We start from the raw sequence: 14,995 nt of genomic DNA on the forward strand, positions 1-14,995 counted from the left end.
ATTTCCATTACCATCTACAGACAAGTATTATGTAGTTGACTCTTGGTATCCTAATAAGCAAGAATTTTTAACTCCTTATAGATAAACACGAAATAGAGTTGTGAGATATTACATGTCATAGTTATACTGGTCCCCTTTCAAAAAATAAGAAAGAATTGTTTAATAGGTCTCATGCATCTCTTCGATCTATCATTGGACGCACTTTCGGAGTGTGGAAGAAGAAAGAGAGAATTTTAACCGATTTTCTGAGATATGATATGGATATCCAAAATAGAGTAATTATTGCAACAATGGGTCTTCGTAATTTTATTAGAGTTTCAAATTTTACAAATGCAGATTTTGTGGAAGATTTTACAGAGACTCAAATTGAAGATCAAGACAATACATCTTATGAGCTTGATGAAGCAGAGAATGCAGATGGACAACACATGGCGAACATTCGAAAAACTATCGCAACTATGTTATAGGAAAATCAGAGTATTTGATTTTATATTTGGGTTTGTAATTTTTCACATTTTCATCTAGTAAAGAGCATATATACTAGATGACTATACTTTTAGAAATAATTCATAAACTAACTATGAGGCATGTGTGACTGTCTGCCATGTGTCTTGAAATTACGTAGTTCTCCTTCTTCTCTTTCTTTCTCTCCTTTCTCTCTTTCTTTCTCTTTTTTTCTCCTCTTTTTCTAAAATCACAGCCATCTTCTCTCTTCCATACCCACCTCCCTCACGCCAGCGGCCAGCCACCAGCCACCATCACTATATCCATAATCTCTTCAGTTTCTCTTAATTTTTCATATTGTTACTACCACTCTCAAATGTAATATTTTTTTTTCCTTTCCCATTATCGAAATCTCTTTACCACCAATTTCCTCTTTCTTTCTCTTTGGAAGTATATTATTCTCTCATCCTAATCCATTCTTTGTTTACTCCTCTTGTCGGATTTCTCTGCCACTCGCCAACGTAAAATTTAAAATTAGATATGATTTTCAAAACACATATAAAAATTTCGTGTTATGAAACAGAATCACATGATGTTTTTTTTCCATATATCATTTAATTTCACATAATCACATGAGTTTTAACATAATTTGTTCATATATCATGTTATATCACAGAATCACATGAATTTTACTAATTTTACACAACTATCACATGTATTATGTTAATATATCATGTTTTTGAAGATCAAGTTTTATAACACTAGATCACCTAAGTGATAAATGTTCCATTTTGTAAAATCAAAATAACACAGGAATATTTTTGTATTTTTGCCACTTCACAAAACGTTATTTACCAATAAATTCTGACACAAGTTTATTCTCTCTAATCTTTTTAAATCCATAGTCATCTACTAATACTGCTCTCTTGTCGTTTTGCATAACTCAGCATCCTTATCCATTTTTTTCACCTTATCCAAATATTTCCCTCTTCCCTTCCTCACTAGTTCACTCTTCTTTCACTTCTCTCACAAAAGGGAAACATAAGGATCTGTCCTGTGAATCTCTCTCTCACTCTCAAATGGCGACACTCTTAGGTTTCTCTCAAACTAAGTTTCACAACTGCCCCGTCTCCATCTCTACGCCAACGTGCTCATCTTCTTCCAATGTGGTCTCAATGGTTGGCTCGAGCCGGACTGATTCGAAAAAGCTCCGGTCAGATTTCCTCGGCCATATGGGTTACGATGATCGGAAACAAGTAAAAATCAGTTCCTGTAAAAGCTCATTAGCAGTGAAAATGTCGTGGGACGGTCCTCTCGCTTCCGTCAAGTTGATCATCCAAGGCAAAAACCTCGAGGTTTGGATTCTGCTGCTACAAGCTTTAAAATTTGATTGGATTTTCGAGTAAAAAATGTTTAATTTTAGTGGATTTTGATTCTTGAGAATTGGTTGTTAGAAAAGTTTTGAACTTTAGGGGAGATGTTAGGATTTTGGTGTTAGGTTATGATAGATCTAACAAGAGAAATTGTGACAGTTTTGAACTTTGGGTTTTTAGATAGTGACTCTTGAGACTCTTAGTCAAGTAGATATTATGTGTTCAACCTCCAAAATGATTGTTGACTTCAATCATTTTGGTTAATTGTGAGATTGTTGTGACAGTTATCAGAGCCAATCAAGCAGCATGTTGAGGAGAAAGTAGGGAAATCTGTTCAGAAACACAGTCATCTCGTCAGAGAAGTTGATGTTAGACTCTCTGTTCGGGGCGGAGAGTTTGGGAAAGGACCTAGGATCCGTAGATGCGAGGTAAATACATGTCATTCTAATCGACTTGTTGAGTCTTGATAAGTTGAAATTCATTTCTTTCACGCAAGGTGTTTTGATGATGAGGCAACTATGTGTAGGAGACATATGTCTGTCCAAATCCATAAACTGTTATAGTAGGAGCTGACACAGTTGTTAATGTATTTTACAGGTGACACTGTTTACAAAGAAGCATGGTGTTGTGCGTGCTGAGGAAGATGCTGAGACGGTGTACGCTTGTATCGACTTGGTATCAACGATAATACAGAGGAAGCTGAGGAAGATCAAGGAGAAGGACTCTGACCATGGAAGGCACATGAAAGGTTTCAACAGATTGAAGGTAAGAGAACCAGTGATTGAGCCGGTTGTGGATGATGTTGAGGACAGTACTGACTCGAGCGTAGGAGAAGAAGAGGATGATTTAATCAAGGAGGTTGGTTCAGACTTACCTTATCTTTGGTATTTGCTGATCTTATGATGATGATGTTTTAACTTTTCCTGTGGGTTTCTATAGATTGTCCGTACCAAGACTTTTGAGATGCCACCATTGACTGTCTCTGAGGCTGTTGAGCAGCTGGAATTAGTCGCGCATGACTTCTATGGCTTCCAAAACGAAGAAACTGGTATGCATGTGACATATTTTGGTTTCTTCCACGATTGCTTAAACCACAAAGTAGAAAATACTTACATTTTGATATCGGTTTGGTTGGCAGGTGAGATCAACATAGTGTACAAGAGAAAAGAAGGAGGGTACGGTCTGATTATCCCAAAGAAAGACGGGAAGGCGGAAAAGGTTGAGCCGCTTCCAACAGAGCAATTGAATGAACACTCTTTCGCAGAGTAGATTGCCTCTGCGATACCGATCAGCTCTTTTCTCCTTACAGTTGCCTGTGGAGGAGTTAGGGTTCTTGAGATAACAATGAAACAAAGATTGTGGAAGTCAGTGTATATAAAAAAAAAAAAAAAGGCCAACCACTCTTTGTATACTTTTGCAATAAAAAGAAATCGAATCTGAAATAAGATCTTAATTCTCTTTAAATCAGATAAAAGCAATACATTTTTTCATGAACAAGAATGTTACATAATAATCATACAACAGTTATCATCATATACATAAATGAGAAAACTTGGTTTGGTTTACTGGCTCCGTTAGGCCAAGGACCGATAACCTCGAGCCTCTGCTTCACTATTCTTCTTGCTTGTATGTAGTATACCAAAAGAACCTTCTTTTCTAGGCTTAGAGGGCAACCTGGTTAAGAAAAGACGATATGCCATTAGCTATAATATACAGTAGAAGCCATAGATTAAAGCCTGATACAGCTAAAATGAACTTGCCGTCGGCTGGCATTACTGCTTTCTGGTTCATCATATATCTCCTCGACGCTACGGTGCAGATGCTGCAACGAAGATGAGGCATATCATGTTATAAGCAACGAACAAGCAACAAATATCAGATTTAGCTAAGCTACATGGCTTCTGAATCTATGTACACTACAGAGACCTAATCCAATACAGCATCAAAGCCATTGGAATCATTCACATTGTCTGGAACTGATGATGAACTCTTCATCTTCTTGCTTTTCTTAGCAATCTCACCATCATCATCATCATCACATTTCCTCTTTTTCTTCTTCATCTTCTTCTTCTTCTTCTTCTTCTTCATCATCATCTTCTTAGTCTTGGAAACGACCTTTGATTTACCTTTCTTGTCCCTCACTTTCCACACATTCCTCCTCCTGAACACAAGTTTCTCAGATTTCCAAACCTTAAAGCTCGTATCAATCACCGTCACTTCACTCCTCGAGAACCCAACTAAATCCTTCTCTCCTTTCTCTTCTTCTTCCTCTTCCACTCCCTCAACTTCCTCCTCCGCCACAACGCTTCTTCTCCTTTCCTTAATCTCTTTCGCCGGAGGTTTCTTGTTGTATGAGCTACGCGACGACGAAGTCGCGAATTCACGAACGCTAGGGACGCAATTCGCGTCTGTGATCTTCTGATGATTTGCCAAAGGAACAACAACGTCTTCTTCTGGAGTCTCTAAAGAGCAATGCCTAGGGTTTGATTGTTTCCGAGGTAGCTTCTTCTTCTTCCCTTGAATCGTGGAGGATTTAGATGAGCCGCCACCGCCGTCGAAATTGAATAGCTCGGAGAGAACATCGGTCATCACTCCGTACCATTCTCCGGGATTTGGATCTTCCGATGGACTCTCAGCTAATTCTGGATCTGAACGAATTGGAGCAGATGGAGGTGAATCGGAGGCGGAACTAGTGCCGGTGATTTCGGTGTGGTGGTTGCGGCGGAGGAAGTCGTCGAGTGTAAGTGGATTACCGGAAGCATCGTCATCTTCGGTGGTGGTTAGTCCTCTGTTTAAACGGAGACGGGTGAGCCAAGTTGAAGCGACGGGCTTGTCGTCGGTGATGGAGCTGAGCATCGGAGACGACGAAGATACAAATCTTGGCTCGTCTTTTTTATTTCGGACCTTTTTTTTTTTTTTCTTTGTCTCTGCTGCGAATTTTAAAACAGTGCGCCGTTTGGATTACAGGAAAACTACAATTGCAAATTTGGAGACCAACTACGCGTCGTCTTCTTATTATATTTTTTTTAATATAATATAAAGTCGTATTCTTATTAAAGGAATTTTTTTAAAAAAGCAAACCGAGTTATCATTATTTATTTCAAATCTTTGTGTCTAATATACAAAGAAGTCTCCATTGAAATTCAGTTCAAAGCTTTGTGTTGAAATATGCAAATTTAATTCAAACTCACATTGTAATTCTTTTTACAACATAAATCAACCTCTCTCAGACTAAAATATTTAATTTATGAGCTTATGCATAGTGTTTGAGATTTTTTTTTTTTTTTTTTGAATGGAAAGAGGGCTTTCGCTTTGATTTTAATGTTTTTGGAATCCGATTGGTTGACATAAAACGCAGTAAACAAGAAAATGTTTTTTATCTCTGTTTTGGTTGACATAAAACACAGTAAAAAGCAAACATAAGAAAAATGAACAAAGAAAAAGACAAACATAATTGCTCGACAGGTGAAATCCACTCGCTCAATGGTAAATCAGCAGCTGATGGGAAAGGCCTGCAATCCCGTTGTTGAGGCACATTACGCTAAGATTCGATAGTGTTGTACAAACCACATTTGCTGCACTTGTTTCCAACACTGTGGCGCATAACAAGGCTTACCTCGTTGCACTATCTACAATTAATATCAACCTGTTTTGGAGAATCTTTAGACACCTCAGTTGTGACGCATAGTGTTTGAGATTTAAAGATTTTCGAAAGGAATAAAACTTTCTTGTTTATTTATTTGTTTAGAAAATTCAAAATTAGTAATCATTATTAGTGTATTTTCCAATAATAAGACAATAAGTAAACTTAATCGAGCCCAGACTTATTAATTTGACGTATCTTAATTTGTGTTTTATTTTTATGATTTACAAACGAATGGTATTTTGTGATGTGGGGGAATGTATTAATTACCAATCTAAAATTTTGTTATCGTTTTTATTTTATAGTGCAACTACGTGTTGAAATAGTATTATAGAAGATTTTTGTAAAAAATAAATATGATAATGTTAGTTAAGAAGTCCATGAATGAATTGTAATGTCATGCAAAAATTTGGAAGCATACTACAACAATGCTTGTAGGGTTATAGTTAATAATTTCTTTAAAATATCTCATTACTCAAATGTCTATTACTGTAAATAATATACTTTATAAAAAAGATTGTAATACATTTTAAACATATAATTATATAGAAATTGAAGTCAACTGTAATAAAAATATTTTTAAAAACGTCAAAAGTTATAATATAAAGAAAAATTTAATTAAAGTCAAATATGATAAGGAAAATAGTGTAATATAAATGATATAAGAATTGACAATTAGTGACATACAATGACTAGAAAATAATACATTTGTATATGTAGATATAAATCATATTTCACTTAAGATTATGAAAAATGAAAAATTTAGTATATATCCAAATAGCGTGATATATTCGTTCAAACTTGCATGAGTTGATATTTGCAATAGTTGTCTGAATTGCTTACGAAGTTTAGTATATATCCAAATAACCAAAGTTATCAAACCAAATTGAATTCATAAAAAAAAAAAAACAATTCTAAATACCAAACCACCAAATTCACAATCAGATAGTTCTTGACTTCCTAAAACATAAAATGACATCAAATTCAAAATTAGAATCATATAATCTATCCAAAATAACATATAAAAATGAACTAATATATCTTGTAATAGTGATTATAAAATTACTTACAAAACTTGTAAATTAACTCAATATATTGTTAGGAATATATAACTTTGGATGGTTTTAAGTATTTGTTCGAGGAATCCGGCTCCGGCGAAGGATTTGTCTGAAGGAGAAGAAGAACACGAAACAGAGTCTGCTTCTGCTCCGGTTGTGGTTGTGGTGAGCTCAGAGACAACTCCTGCCTTTTCTGATTCAGCTGAGGAGATTCCATCATCCAAAAGAGCAAAGACCGCCAAGAAAGCCGCGTTCACTAGAATTTGGTTGGAGGAAGATGAGATTCTTTGCCTTCAAGCATTGGTGGACTACAAGAGCTCTTGTGAGGGAGAAGTACTTCCTAAAGACTTGAGGGCTTTTTACGATAGTGTTAAAAGCTCATTCAGCTTCGTGGTCACGGATTTCAATCAGGTCAGAACCAAAATTTGGAATCTGAAGAACAAGTATATCAAGCTCAAGAAGAACGGTGATGAGCATGACCGAAGGTGTTTGGGAATTGCTGAGAGTATTTGGGGGAAGGAGAAGAAGGAAGATGAGATGATGGTTGATGATGATGGAGATTGGTTGGAACAATCTTTTGTGTTTGGGGTGCTTACCAGTTTAGGAGGTGATGAAGAAGTTGTAAAAGCCAAGTTGAGGTCTGTTTCTTCCAAGACTAGGAAGAGACTTAAGAAGCTTTTCAACTTGTTGGAAGCTGAGAAGAACAAGTGCTTTTTGCTCAAGGCTCAGATTGTCAAGGAGGTGACTTCTGCTATTATCTCTTAGAGATTAGCATCTAATTAGATTTTTTTAAGTTTGGGTTCAGGTTCGGATCGGGTATTTTGAATCGGGTTCGGATTAAATTTTTGGGTTCGGATATGTATAATATACAGCTTAAACAATAGTTTTAATTCCGACAAAACAAACACAATAGCTTTGTTTAGAAAAACAATAGTTTTAATTCCGGCAAAACAAACCACAATAGCTTTGTTTAGAAGAACCGCTTTAACTTAGAAATGTCCAACAGAGTAAAACGCATTGCACCACTAAGCTCCAATTACCGAATCTAAACACCAGAGACCGCAAATATAATATTCTGGTCGGGTTTATACACAAACAGAGATAATAACATCATAATAGTAGCATTTGGTTCATCAAATGAATTCAGTTTTTAGTTAAAACCAGAATAAATACAGAGGCATTGCGGAGCAAGAAGCGAGCGTGGGCATGCACCAAACCTATTATCTTACGAACCTGACGATTATACAGGTCTATGCTAAATCACTTCACATCTGCACCTGACAAATCAAATGAATTGGATAGTAATAATTAGCAAATGTAGGTTGCATATGTGTGTACATAAATATGCAATGTTATTGTGCAATCTAAACGTATATATGTATAAGCACATATACAAGAGAGTTATCCGGAAACAATTCTCAGATCCTTGGTAAACCCTAACCGGCATTGTATTTGTTACCAGTAAGTAATTCATCATATCATACATTAACTTAGGTAGGAGACAATGCATGACAAGTACACTATCACCCATTACAGCAATTGTGGAACCTGTTGCTAACAAGATCTATTGGACACCATAGTTTTGTACTACAAAGTGTGATTAACAAAGAAATGGATAATAGTCAGCCTAAAACCCTATTTGTGTCAAATTAGTGTTGCAATCAAGAATCACTAGAACCAAATTAAGCTACACGACTATCTATAATGGCAAATGCAGAACACGACATAAACCATTACTCATCTATTTCACAGTTATGTAGCGAATCAGAAACTCGAACCTCAAACTCTAAGGAGCTGCATTTTGTTAGCGAAAGCAATGCCAATCCAATCAGGCTGCGAAGAGGACCACTGCAATTGGTTAATCTCCGAACCAGCCGAGTAAACAGACATGGGATCAATCCCATTAGGTCCAGCTACAGTCGGAAGCTCCCAAATAAGAGCCTGCGTATCATCACCACCAGAGCAAATGTGCTTACAGCTCTGTGGCGCCCAAGCTATAGCATTAACACTAGCCTGGTGACGTTCAAGCTCCGCAACAGGCATCGTAGGCGAACGAATATCAAGTATCACAACCTTATTAGAATCCATCAAAATCGTGGCCATGTATCTAAGATCTTGCTTGTTCCAAGCGAGTCTTAACAGAGGCGTATCAGGCTGAGGACTCTCGTAGATGATCGTAGAATGTTCCTTATCGCGTAAATCGAAGATCCTAACGGATCCATCAGCAGAGACGGATGCGAAAACCCTAGCTTCTCCCCAAGCAATGTCATGAACCTCTTTATCATGAGCTATGAGCTGAGTCTCAACAACACACTTCTCAATATCCCAAATCGTACAAGTCGTATCAATACTACAAGTCCCGAGCCGTTTCGGCTCAACATCGTTCCAATCAAAAGAGGTCAACGGCGCACAGAACTCACTCGTTTTGCTGTTGTTGAGAACAGAGATAGGCTCAACGGTGGAAGAATCTTCGTTAATCTCCCAGAGACGGAGGAAATCGCCGGAAGAAGCGAGCAGATCTCCGGATGAAGGACGACGGAGAGAAGGAGGACTGAACATAAGCTTCGTAGGAGGATAAGGATGCTCGAAGGAGAGATTCGGGAGAGGCTTCACGGTCATGGAATCGGAATCGAAAGAGAGGATGTCGATGCGGTTGTTGTAATCTTCGAGGAAGCTTCCGACGGCGATTCTGTGGCCGGAGGAAGTGTTGGCGGCGCGGAGAGATGAGAAAGCCATGGCGTAGAGTGGATAAGGTGAATCGTAGGTTACGGCGGTTTCCGATCTGGATAACGAATCTGGAGCTGAGTTATCCATGGCGAAGATGTGTGATCTGAATTCGATTCGATTCGATGATGGTGCTTCTTCGCGACGATAGTGAGAGAAAGTTTCACGGTCAGTGTCAGTCGGATTTTGTTATTTTTTTTGAAGAGACGGAGAGAAAAAATCAATGGAGACGGCGTGGATCAAGTTACAAACACTCTGGTTAAATTAGTATCTTTGGTCTATGAAGATAATGGGCTTTTTTATATGCGTATTTGGGCTTTAGGTCTTCAGATAGTGGGAATTTTCTTTTAACACTTGGAGAACTTATAGAACGGGCCCTAATTATTGGATGGAATTTTTAGTTTTGGAAAATATATATATATTTTTTTTAACCCTTCAATTGCATTGATTAAGAACTAGCAAATACAGAGTTAAAATCAGACAAAATACAAGGGGGAATTGAGTAATATAAAGAGAGATCAATAGGCCTTTCACGCTGGACTTTAGCTAGTTTGTCCGCCAACAAGTTTGATTGCCTTGATGTCCATCGGAAAATAACATTATCAAATCTCGACGATCAACCTTTTATTTCTTGCAACCAATTGTAGACATCAAAGTGCAGAGAGGGAGAGTTAATTGCCTTGACCAACCTTTGACAATCACCTTCAAAAATAACATTCTTATACCCATTGCTCCACGCTTGTTGCATAGCAAATATGAGGCTTTGACACTCTGCTTCAAAGGCTGACATAACTCTAGACCCTCTGGCTTGACCTGCCTCCATAAACTGACCTTGATCATCACGCACAATCCAACCCGCTGTTGCTTGTCTGTTTATATTTAAAAAGCTACCATCATAATTGCACTTAACCCATCCAAATGGTGGTTTTTGCTAGGGAGAGTTATCTCGTCGAGCCCTGCGGATAGAACTTGGGACCTGGGTATTATCTCGTGGGCTTGAAGGGGTGATAGCTAACCATTCATCTGTTTCTTGTTGAGCTGTTTTCAACAAGTTCTGCCAACTAAGATTTTTCCTCTGGAAGATAAGCTTATTGCGACATGTCCATATATTCCACATAATCCAAAATGGGAGAAGAGAGAGTCGATCATAGTGACTTCTCTGTTTATGAAACTCTAGAATCCCCTTAAGTTTGTCTTCCAACGGCTCAACTGGACTTAGTAGACTCCTGATAGGAATATTAGAGCAACGCCAGATTTGCATAGCATGGGGGCATGTGAAGAAGAGATGCTCAGTAGTTTCAAACTGATCACACCGTTTACAATATGGGTTAGAAGAGATGTTCTTCGCACTAGTTCATCACCTGTAGCAAGTGCACGAGAAGTCATACGCCAGAGGAAGTGTTTGAATTTTGGAGGGAGCTTTGTTTTCCAGATCTCTGATTTTAACTGTGGATTTCCAAACGGTGGTCTTATATGAAATTCTTGTTCTGGGAGATGTGTAGCGAGCCAATAGCCGGACTTGACTGTGTAGAGACCATTTTCCGTATAGTGCCAACCTAGATAGTCTTGGTTTTGCCAGGGACTTTTCTTTATCCGAATAACGTGATTGACATCATCCGGGTGAATCTTCTCTCGGATTAACCTCTCATTCCATCCGCTACGGTTTGGCATAAAGAGGGTGTTTACTGTGGAAAAGTCATCCTGTGTATTTGGAGCTAACCGTGGTGGTCGAGGTGGGTGTACTGGTAACCAAGGATCAGTCCATGTCTTAATACGTAATCCGTCGCTAATAGTAAAACGCAAACCTTGTTTAAGAAGATCACGACCACATAATAGCGATTGCCATCCAAAAGAAGGCTGTGTTCCTCTCGTAGCCTCCAAAATATTAGAATCAACAAAGTAACGACCTTTAAGTATACGTGCCATGAGACTGTTTGGATTTTGTAGTATTCTCCAGGCTTGTTTGCCAAGCAGAGCTTCATTGAACCGTTCTATATCTCGAAAACCAAGCCCTCCTTCTTTCTTCATATACTTTAAGCGATACCATGCTAACCAATGCACTGCATTACCATTTTGCTGAGTATTGCACCAGAAATTTGCTATGATTCTTTCTATTTCCTCACAAATCCCTTTAGGAATCTTAAAACAATTCATCGTATAAACCGGCATAGCAAGTGCTATTGCCTTTAGCAAAATCTCCTTCCCACCTTGAGATAGGAATTTATTATTCCATCCTTTTGTTCTGTTTTGAACCTTCTCCACGATATACTGGAAGAGCTCTTTCTTTTTACGACCAAACTGCTCTGGCAGTCCCAAATACTTACCACACCCACCATCATTGAAAATCTGTAGACGATGTCGTGTCTGGGTCTTGGTAGCTTCCAAGACCCTTTTACCAAACGTTAATGCAGACTTTCTCGTGTTGATTTGTTGTCCTGAGGCTTGCTCATATTATGAAAGAATGTCTTTGATAGCAATACAAGATCTAATATTTGCTTGACAGAAAAATAAAGAGTCATCTGCAAAAAGAAGATGACTCACTGACGGACTAGCGTTGCTAATCTTCATTCCCTTAATCAAACCTTGAGACTCAGCCCTCTTCATCATATGACTTAAAACTTCAGCACAGAGAATGAATAAATAGGGGGAAAGTGGATCACCTTGCCTAATGCCCCGTTCTGGTTGGATAAAGCCTTGGGGATTACCGTTTATGTTAACTGAAAAGGTTGGTGTTCTGACACAAGTCATGACCCATTGAATCCATCTGACATCAAAACCAAACCGAAACATAGCTTCTTGTAAAAAATCCCATTCAAGGCGATCATAAGCCTTGGTGATGTCCGTTTTTATTGCCATATATGAATTTGCACATCGCCGTTTAACCTTGAGTGCATGGATAAGCTCATGTGCACTAAGCACATTATCTGAGATGATACCAGGGATAAAGGCAGCCTGTTCTTCAGAGATGATACCGTGCAAATGATGTTTTAATCTCCCAACCAGAACCTTGGAGATTATCTTGTAGCTGACATTGCATAATGCAATAGGCCGGAACTCGCTCATATGCTTTGCTTCAGGTGTCTTAGGGATTAAACAGATGTTGGTATGATTTAATGACTTGTCAAAGACCCCTTGGTCAAAGAACTCATGAACCTCTTGTATAATTGCTTCCTTTGTTGTGCTCCAAAAATTCTGATAGAAAGCTCCAGTAAAACCGTCAGGTCCTAGAGCTTTTGTAGCACCAATGTCAAACACTGCAGCCTTTATTTCCTCCTCAGTAACTGGTTTTGTTAAATCCCGATTGATTGATGGTGTAACTCTTTGCTTGAAGTCTCTGAAAATGTGATAATGATTGTTCTGTGGTGTTAACTCACTTTTGAAGAGCTTTGTGAAATAAGCTTCTGCGACCTTACCAATCTGACTATCACCACAGTACTCAAACCGTTCATCATCGAGTATCGAGTATAGTTTATTGCGTGCAGTGTGGTTTTTGGCAGTGGCGAAGAAATATTTGGTGTTGCGGTCACCACTTGCAAGCCATGTTTTCCTGCTTTTTATTCTCCAAAATTCTTCTTCTTCTTTATACGCACAACTCAGCTTCATTCAGAGATCCCGAATATGTTGTGTGGGAGAGCCATTCGTATGAGCTTGGTCCAGACGTTTCTTCAAAATGCCTATCTCTTCCTGGGAGTTTGTTCTGTTTCCTCTCTTCCAAATTGATATGGTACGTCTACATTCTTTAAGGCGAGAGTGCAAGCACATTGACTACCCGGGTCTCATAGAAGTCCATCCTTTATCCACAGCATCGTTGAATCCTTCTTTATTGACCATTCTTGAGTCAAAATAGAACTGACCTCGTCGGGGTTTAAAGTCATTTGAGATGGTAGTGATAACCGGTCTATGATCTGATTTTAGAAGCTCTAAAAATTCTACATGGGACACAGGGTATTGAGCTAACCACTCAGAGTTAACCATGGTACGATCTAGACAACATGTAACATCATGACTATACCGCTTACCTACCCATGAAAAAGGATTCCCATTGTACTTGAGATCCTGAAAATCACATACTTGAATCATTCTGAGGAAGTCTAAAAAGGAGCTTTCAGGTCGGAGAGGGCCTCCACGTTTCTCACTGTTGTTCTTGATCTCATTAAAATCTCCAATGGAGATCCAGGGACCATTTCTATTCACCGCAAGTCATTGTAGCCGTTCCCAAACCAAATGTCTTAGAGCTGGGTTTGGATTCCCATAAACACACGACAAGTAAAAACCAACTCCATTAACCTGAACATGCGTATCTACAAGATTTGGGGAATGACTAATAACTGAAACTGAGATACGGCTATTCCAAATAAGTGCTATACCACCACTTAATCCTACAGGAGGGACTGTTACAACTCGATCATATCCTAACTCTGCAACTATGTCTCAAACAGTGTCATCTCCTTGTTTTGTCTCAAAGAGGCAAATGATGTCTTGAGAGTAAATCTTCTTTATCTCCTTTAGACGTCGAACTGCGAGGTCATTGCCTAAGCCTCTACAATTCAAAGCGGCTGTCCTCATGGGGGAAGTGGTGGTACTGGGCCCACCGCGCCTCTGTCAAGATCAAGGGGAGAGCTATCATCCCCTGAGCAGCTACTTTCTCCAGCCTCAAAGATCTTAGCTTTGGTGCTGTCCAACCTCTCCGCATGTTCAGTTGAATCATCTCGCTTGCGTTTACCTCTGGCGTCCATAATGAAATCAGTGTCCTCATGGTTTGTAGAACCGTTGGCAGCATGGTTAACAACAGTCTCATCCTCCGGTTGTCCAGCAGGAGCATGGGGCAGGTATCTCTTGTGCAGCTTCAGGGAGTGGGTCTTCCTCAACAATCTCACGGATAACCACACCATGATTACCAGGTTCTGCAGGTCCGTAGTCTTCATCATCAGCACCATCATTGTTGTCAAAGTGTTCTTCACCACCATTTGTAGTATGCATGCACCTGTGTCATGTGTTAACATGCCACATACCTCACAAAAACCCCTGAGGCGTTCAAAACGGAAACGGAGTAGTGTGTTGACGCCTTGTTGAAATTGGATATGACGTTGAAAGCGAAGTGGAAGGGTAATGTCCCAATGGACTTGGACGCGAACAAACTCAACTCTAGCAGCAGCCTCCGCATCATAATCAACATCTAGGAGGTTTCCAATCGATCGACCAATGTAAGAGATGACTTCGAGGTTGAGGAATTGGAACGGGATACCACGAATCTGAATCCAGAATGGGATGAAATCGATAAGAGGAGGATTGTCATTGGGATACCAGCGTTGGAGGATCAGCATCCGGTCATTGAAAGCCCAAGGTCCATGACGAAGAACCAATTCCATCTCTCCTTCCGTAGGGAAGATGAACTGAAAGTGATTACCACCCACCATACGACCATGAACAACACCAGCCTGTCCCCAAATTCGTGGCATAGACGCAATGATGGAGCGCACATTCTGGCGACGCGGCATGACAGGACGACCAATGAGAATAAAACGGTTCTCTGCGGCGGCATTAGCCACCACAACCTCCGGGATTGCAAGCGGAGCATCATCGGCACCCAGGTTGATATCTTGTACTCTTTGTCGGAGATTATCAGCCATTGAGAGAGACTTGAAATGAAGATATTGGAAGAGAAGTATGAATGGAGAAATCAAAAACCGAAGATGGAGAAACCGCAGATCCCGAGATCGGTATTTATAGAACAAATCCTTCATTCCAACCGC

General features: G+C 39.3%; 4 protein-coding genes across 6 annotated transcripts; 2 read left to right on the forward strand and 2 right to left on the reverse strand.

Moving 5' to 3' along the window:
• On the forward strand, positions 1,522–3,275 carry LOC104770850 (ribosome-binding factor PSRP1, chloroplastic-like; the record flags this gene model as incomplete). Its single annotated transcript, XM_010495310.2, is given in 5 exon segments — positions 1,522–1,799; positions 2,102–2,245; positions 2,415–2,675; positions 2,757–2,865; positions 2,956–3,275. Coding segments are annotated over 5 exon segments (921 nt in total). The 3' UTR covers positions 3,087–3,275.
• Positions 3,255–4,781, reverse strand: LOC104770849. Of its 2 annotated transcripts, none has more exons than XM_010495309.2 (3): positions 3,783–4,778; positions 3,578–3,639; positions 3,255–3,491 (listed from the first exon to the last, which is right to left on the reverse strand). In XM_010495309.2, exons 1-3 carry the CDS (start codon positions 4,671–4,673, stop codon positions 3,392–3,394), a joined length of 1,053 nt encoding a protein of 350 aa, XP_010493611.1. In that variant the 5' UTR covers positions 4,674–4,778; the 3' UTR covers positions 3,255–3,391. The 2 variants fall into 2 exon arrangements, 1 of the variants encoding a protein (XP_010493611.1); XR_764640.1 differs by having other exon boundaries at positions 3,463–3,491; positions 3,744–4,781.
• LOC109131192 (probable transcription factor At4g00610) lies at positions 6,579–7,283 on the forward strand. Its single transcript, XM_019241876.1, has 2 exons — positions 6,579–7,003; positions 7,118–7,283. Exons 1-2 carry the CDS (start codon positions 6,579–6,581, stop codon positions 7,281–7,283), a joined length of 591 nt encoding a protein of 196 aa, XP_019097421.1.
• Positions 7,453–9,471, reverse strand: LOC104770852 (protein TRANSPARENT TESTA GLABRA 1). 2 transcript variants are annotated; one of them, XM_010495312.2, is made up of 2 exons: positions 8,297–9,471; positions 7,453–7,789 (listed from the first exon to the last, which is right to left on the reverse strand). In XM_010495312.2, the coding sequence occupies exon 1, from the start codon at positions 9,330–9,332 to the stop codon at positions 8,298–8,300; it is 1,035 nt and encodes a 344-aa protein (XP_010493614.1). In that variant the 5' UTR covers positions 9,333–9,471; the 3' UTR covers positions 7,453–7,789; position 8,297. The 2 variants fall into 2 exon arrangements, with proteins under 2 accessions (XP_010493614.1, XP_010493613.1); XM_010495311.2 differs by having other exon boundaries at positions 7,523–7,795.

The sequence above is a fragment of the Camelina sativa genome, chromosome 20 (genome assembly GCF_000633955.1).
Source record: "Camelina sativa cultivar DH55 chromosome 20, Cs, whole genome shotgun sequence".
NCBI lineage: Eukaryota > Viridiplantae > Streptophyta > Magnoliopsida > Brassicales > Brassicaceae > Camelina > Camelina sativa.

Bases quoted from the DNA above. Each gene is read 5' to 3' on its own strand.
- LOC104770849 (XM_010495309.2), bottom strand. From the start codon at position 4,673: ATGCTCAGCTCCATCACCGACGACAAGCCCGTCGCTTCAACTTGGCTC. The intron at 3,640-3,782 runs GTGAATGATTCC...TCTTCGTTGCAG, and splicing joins CATCATCAGTTCCAGACAAT to CATCTGCACCGTAGCGTCGA. The intron at 3,492-3,577 runs GCAAGTTCATTT...TTTCTTAACCAG, and splicing joins AGCAGTAATGCCAGCCGACG to GTTGCCCTCTAAGCCTAGAA.
- LOC109131192 (XM_019241876.1), top strand. From the start codon at position 6,579: ATGGTTTTAAGTATTTGTTCGAGGAATCCGGCTCCGGCGAAGGATTTG. The intron at 7,004-7,117 runs GTGTTTGGGAAT...GGTGCTTACCAG, and splicing joins GGTGATGAGCATGACCGAAG to TTTAGGAGGTGATGAAGAAG.
- LOC104770852 (XM_010495312.2), bottom strand. From the start codon at position 9,332: ATGGATAACTCAGCTCCAGATTCGTTATCCAGATCGGAAACCGCCGTA.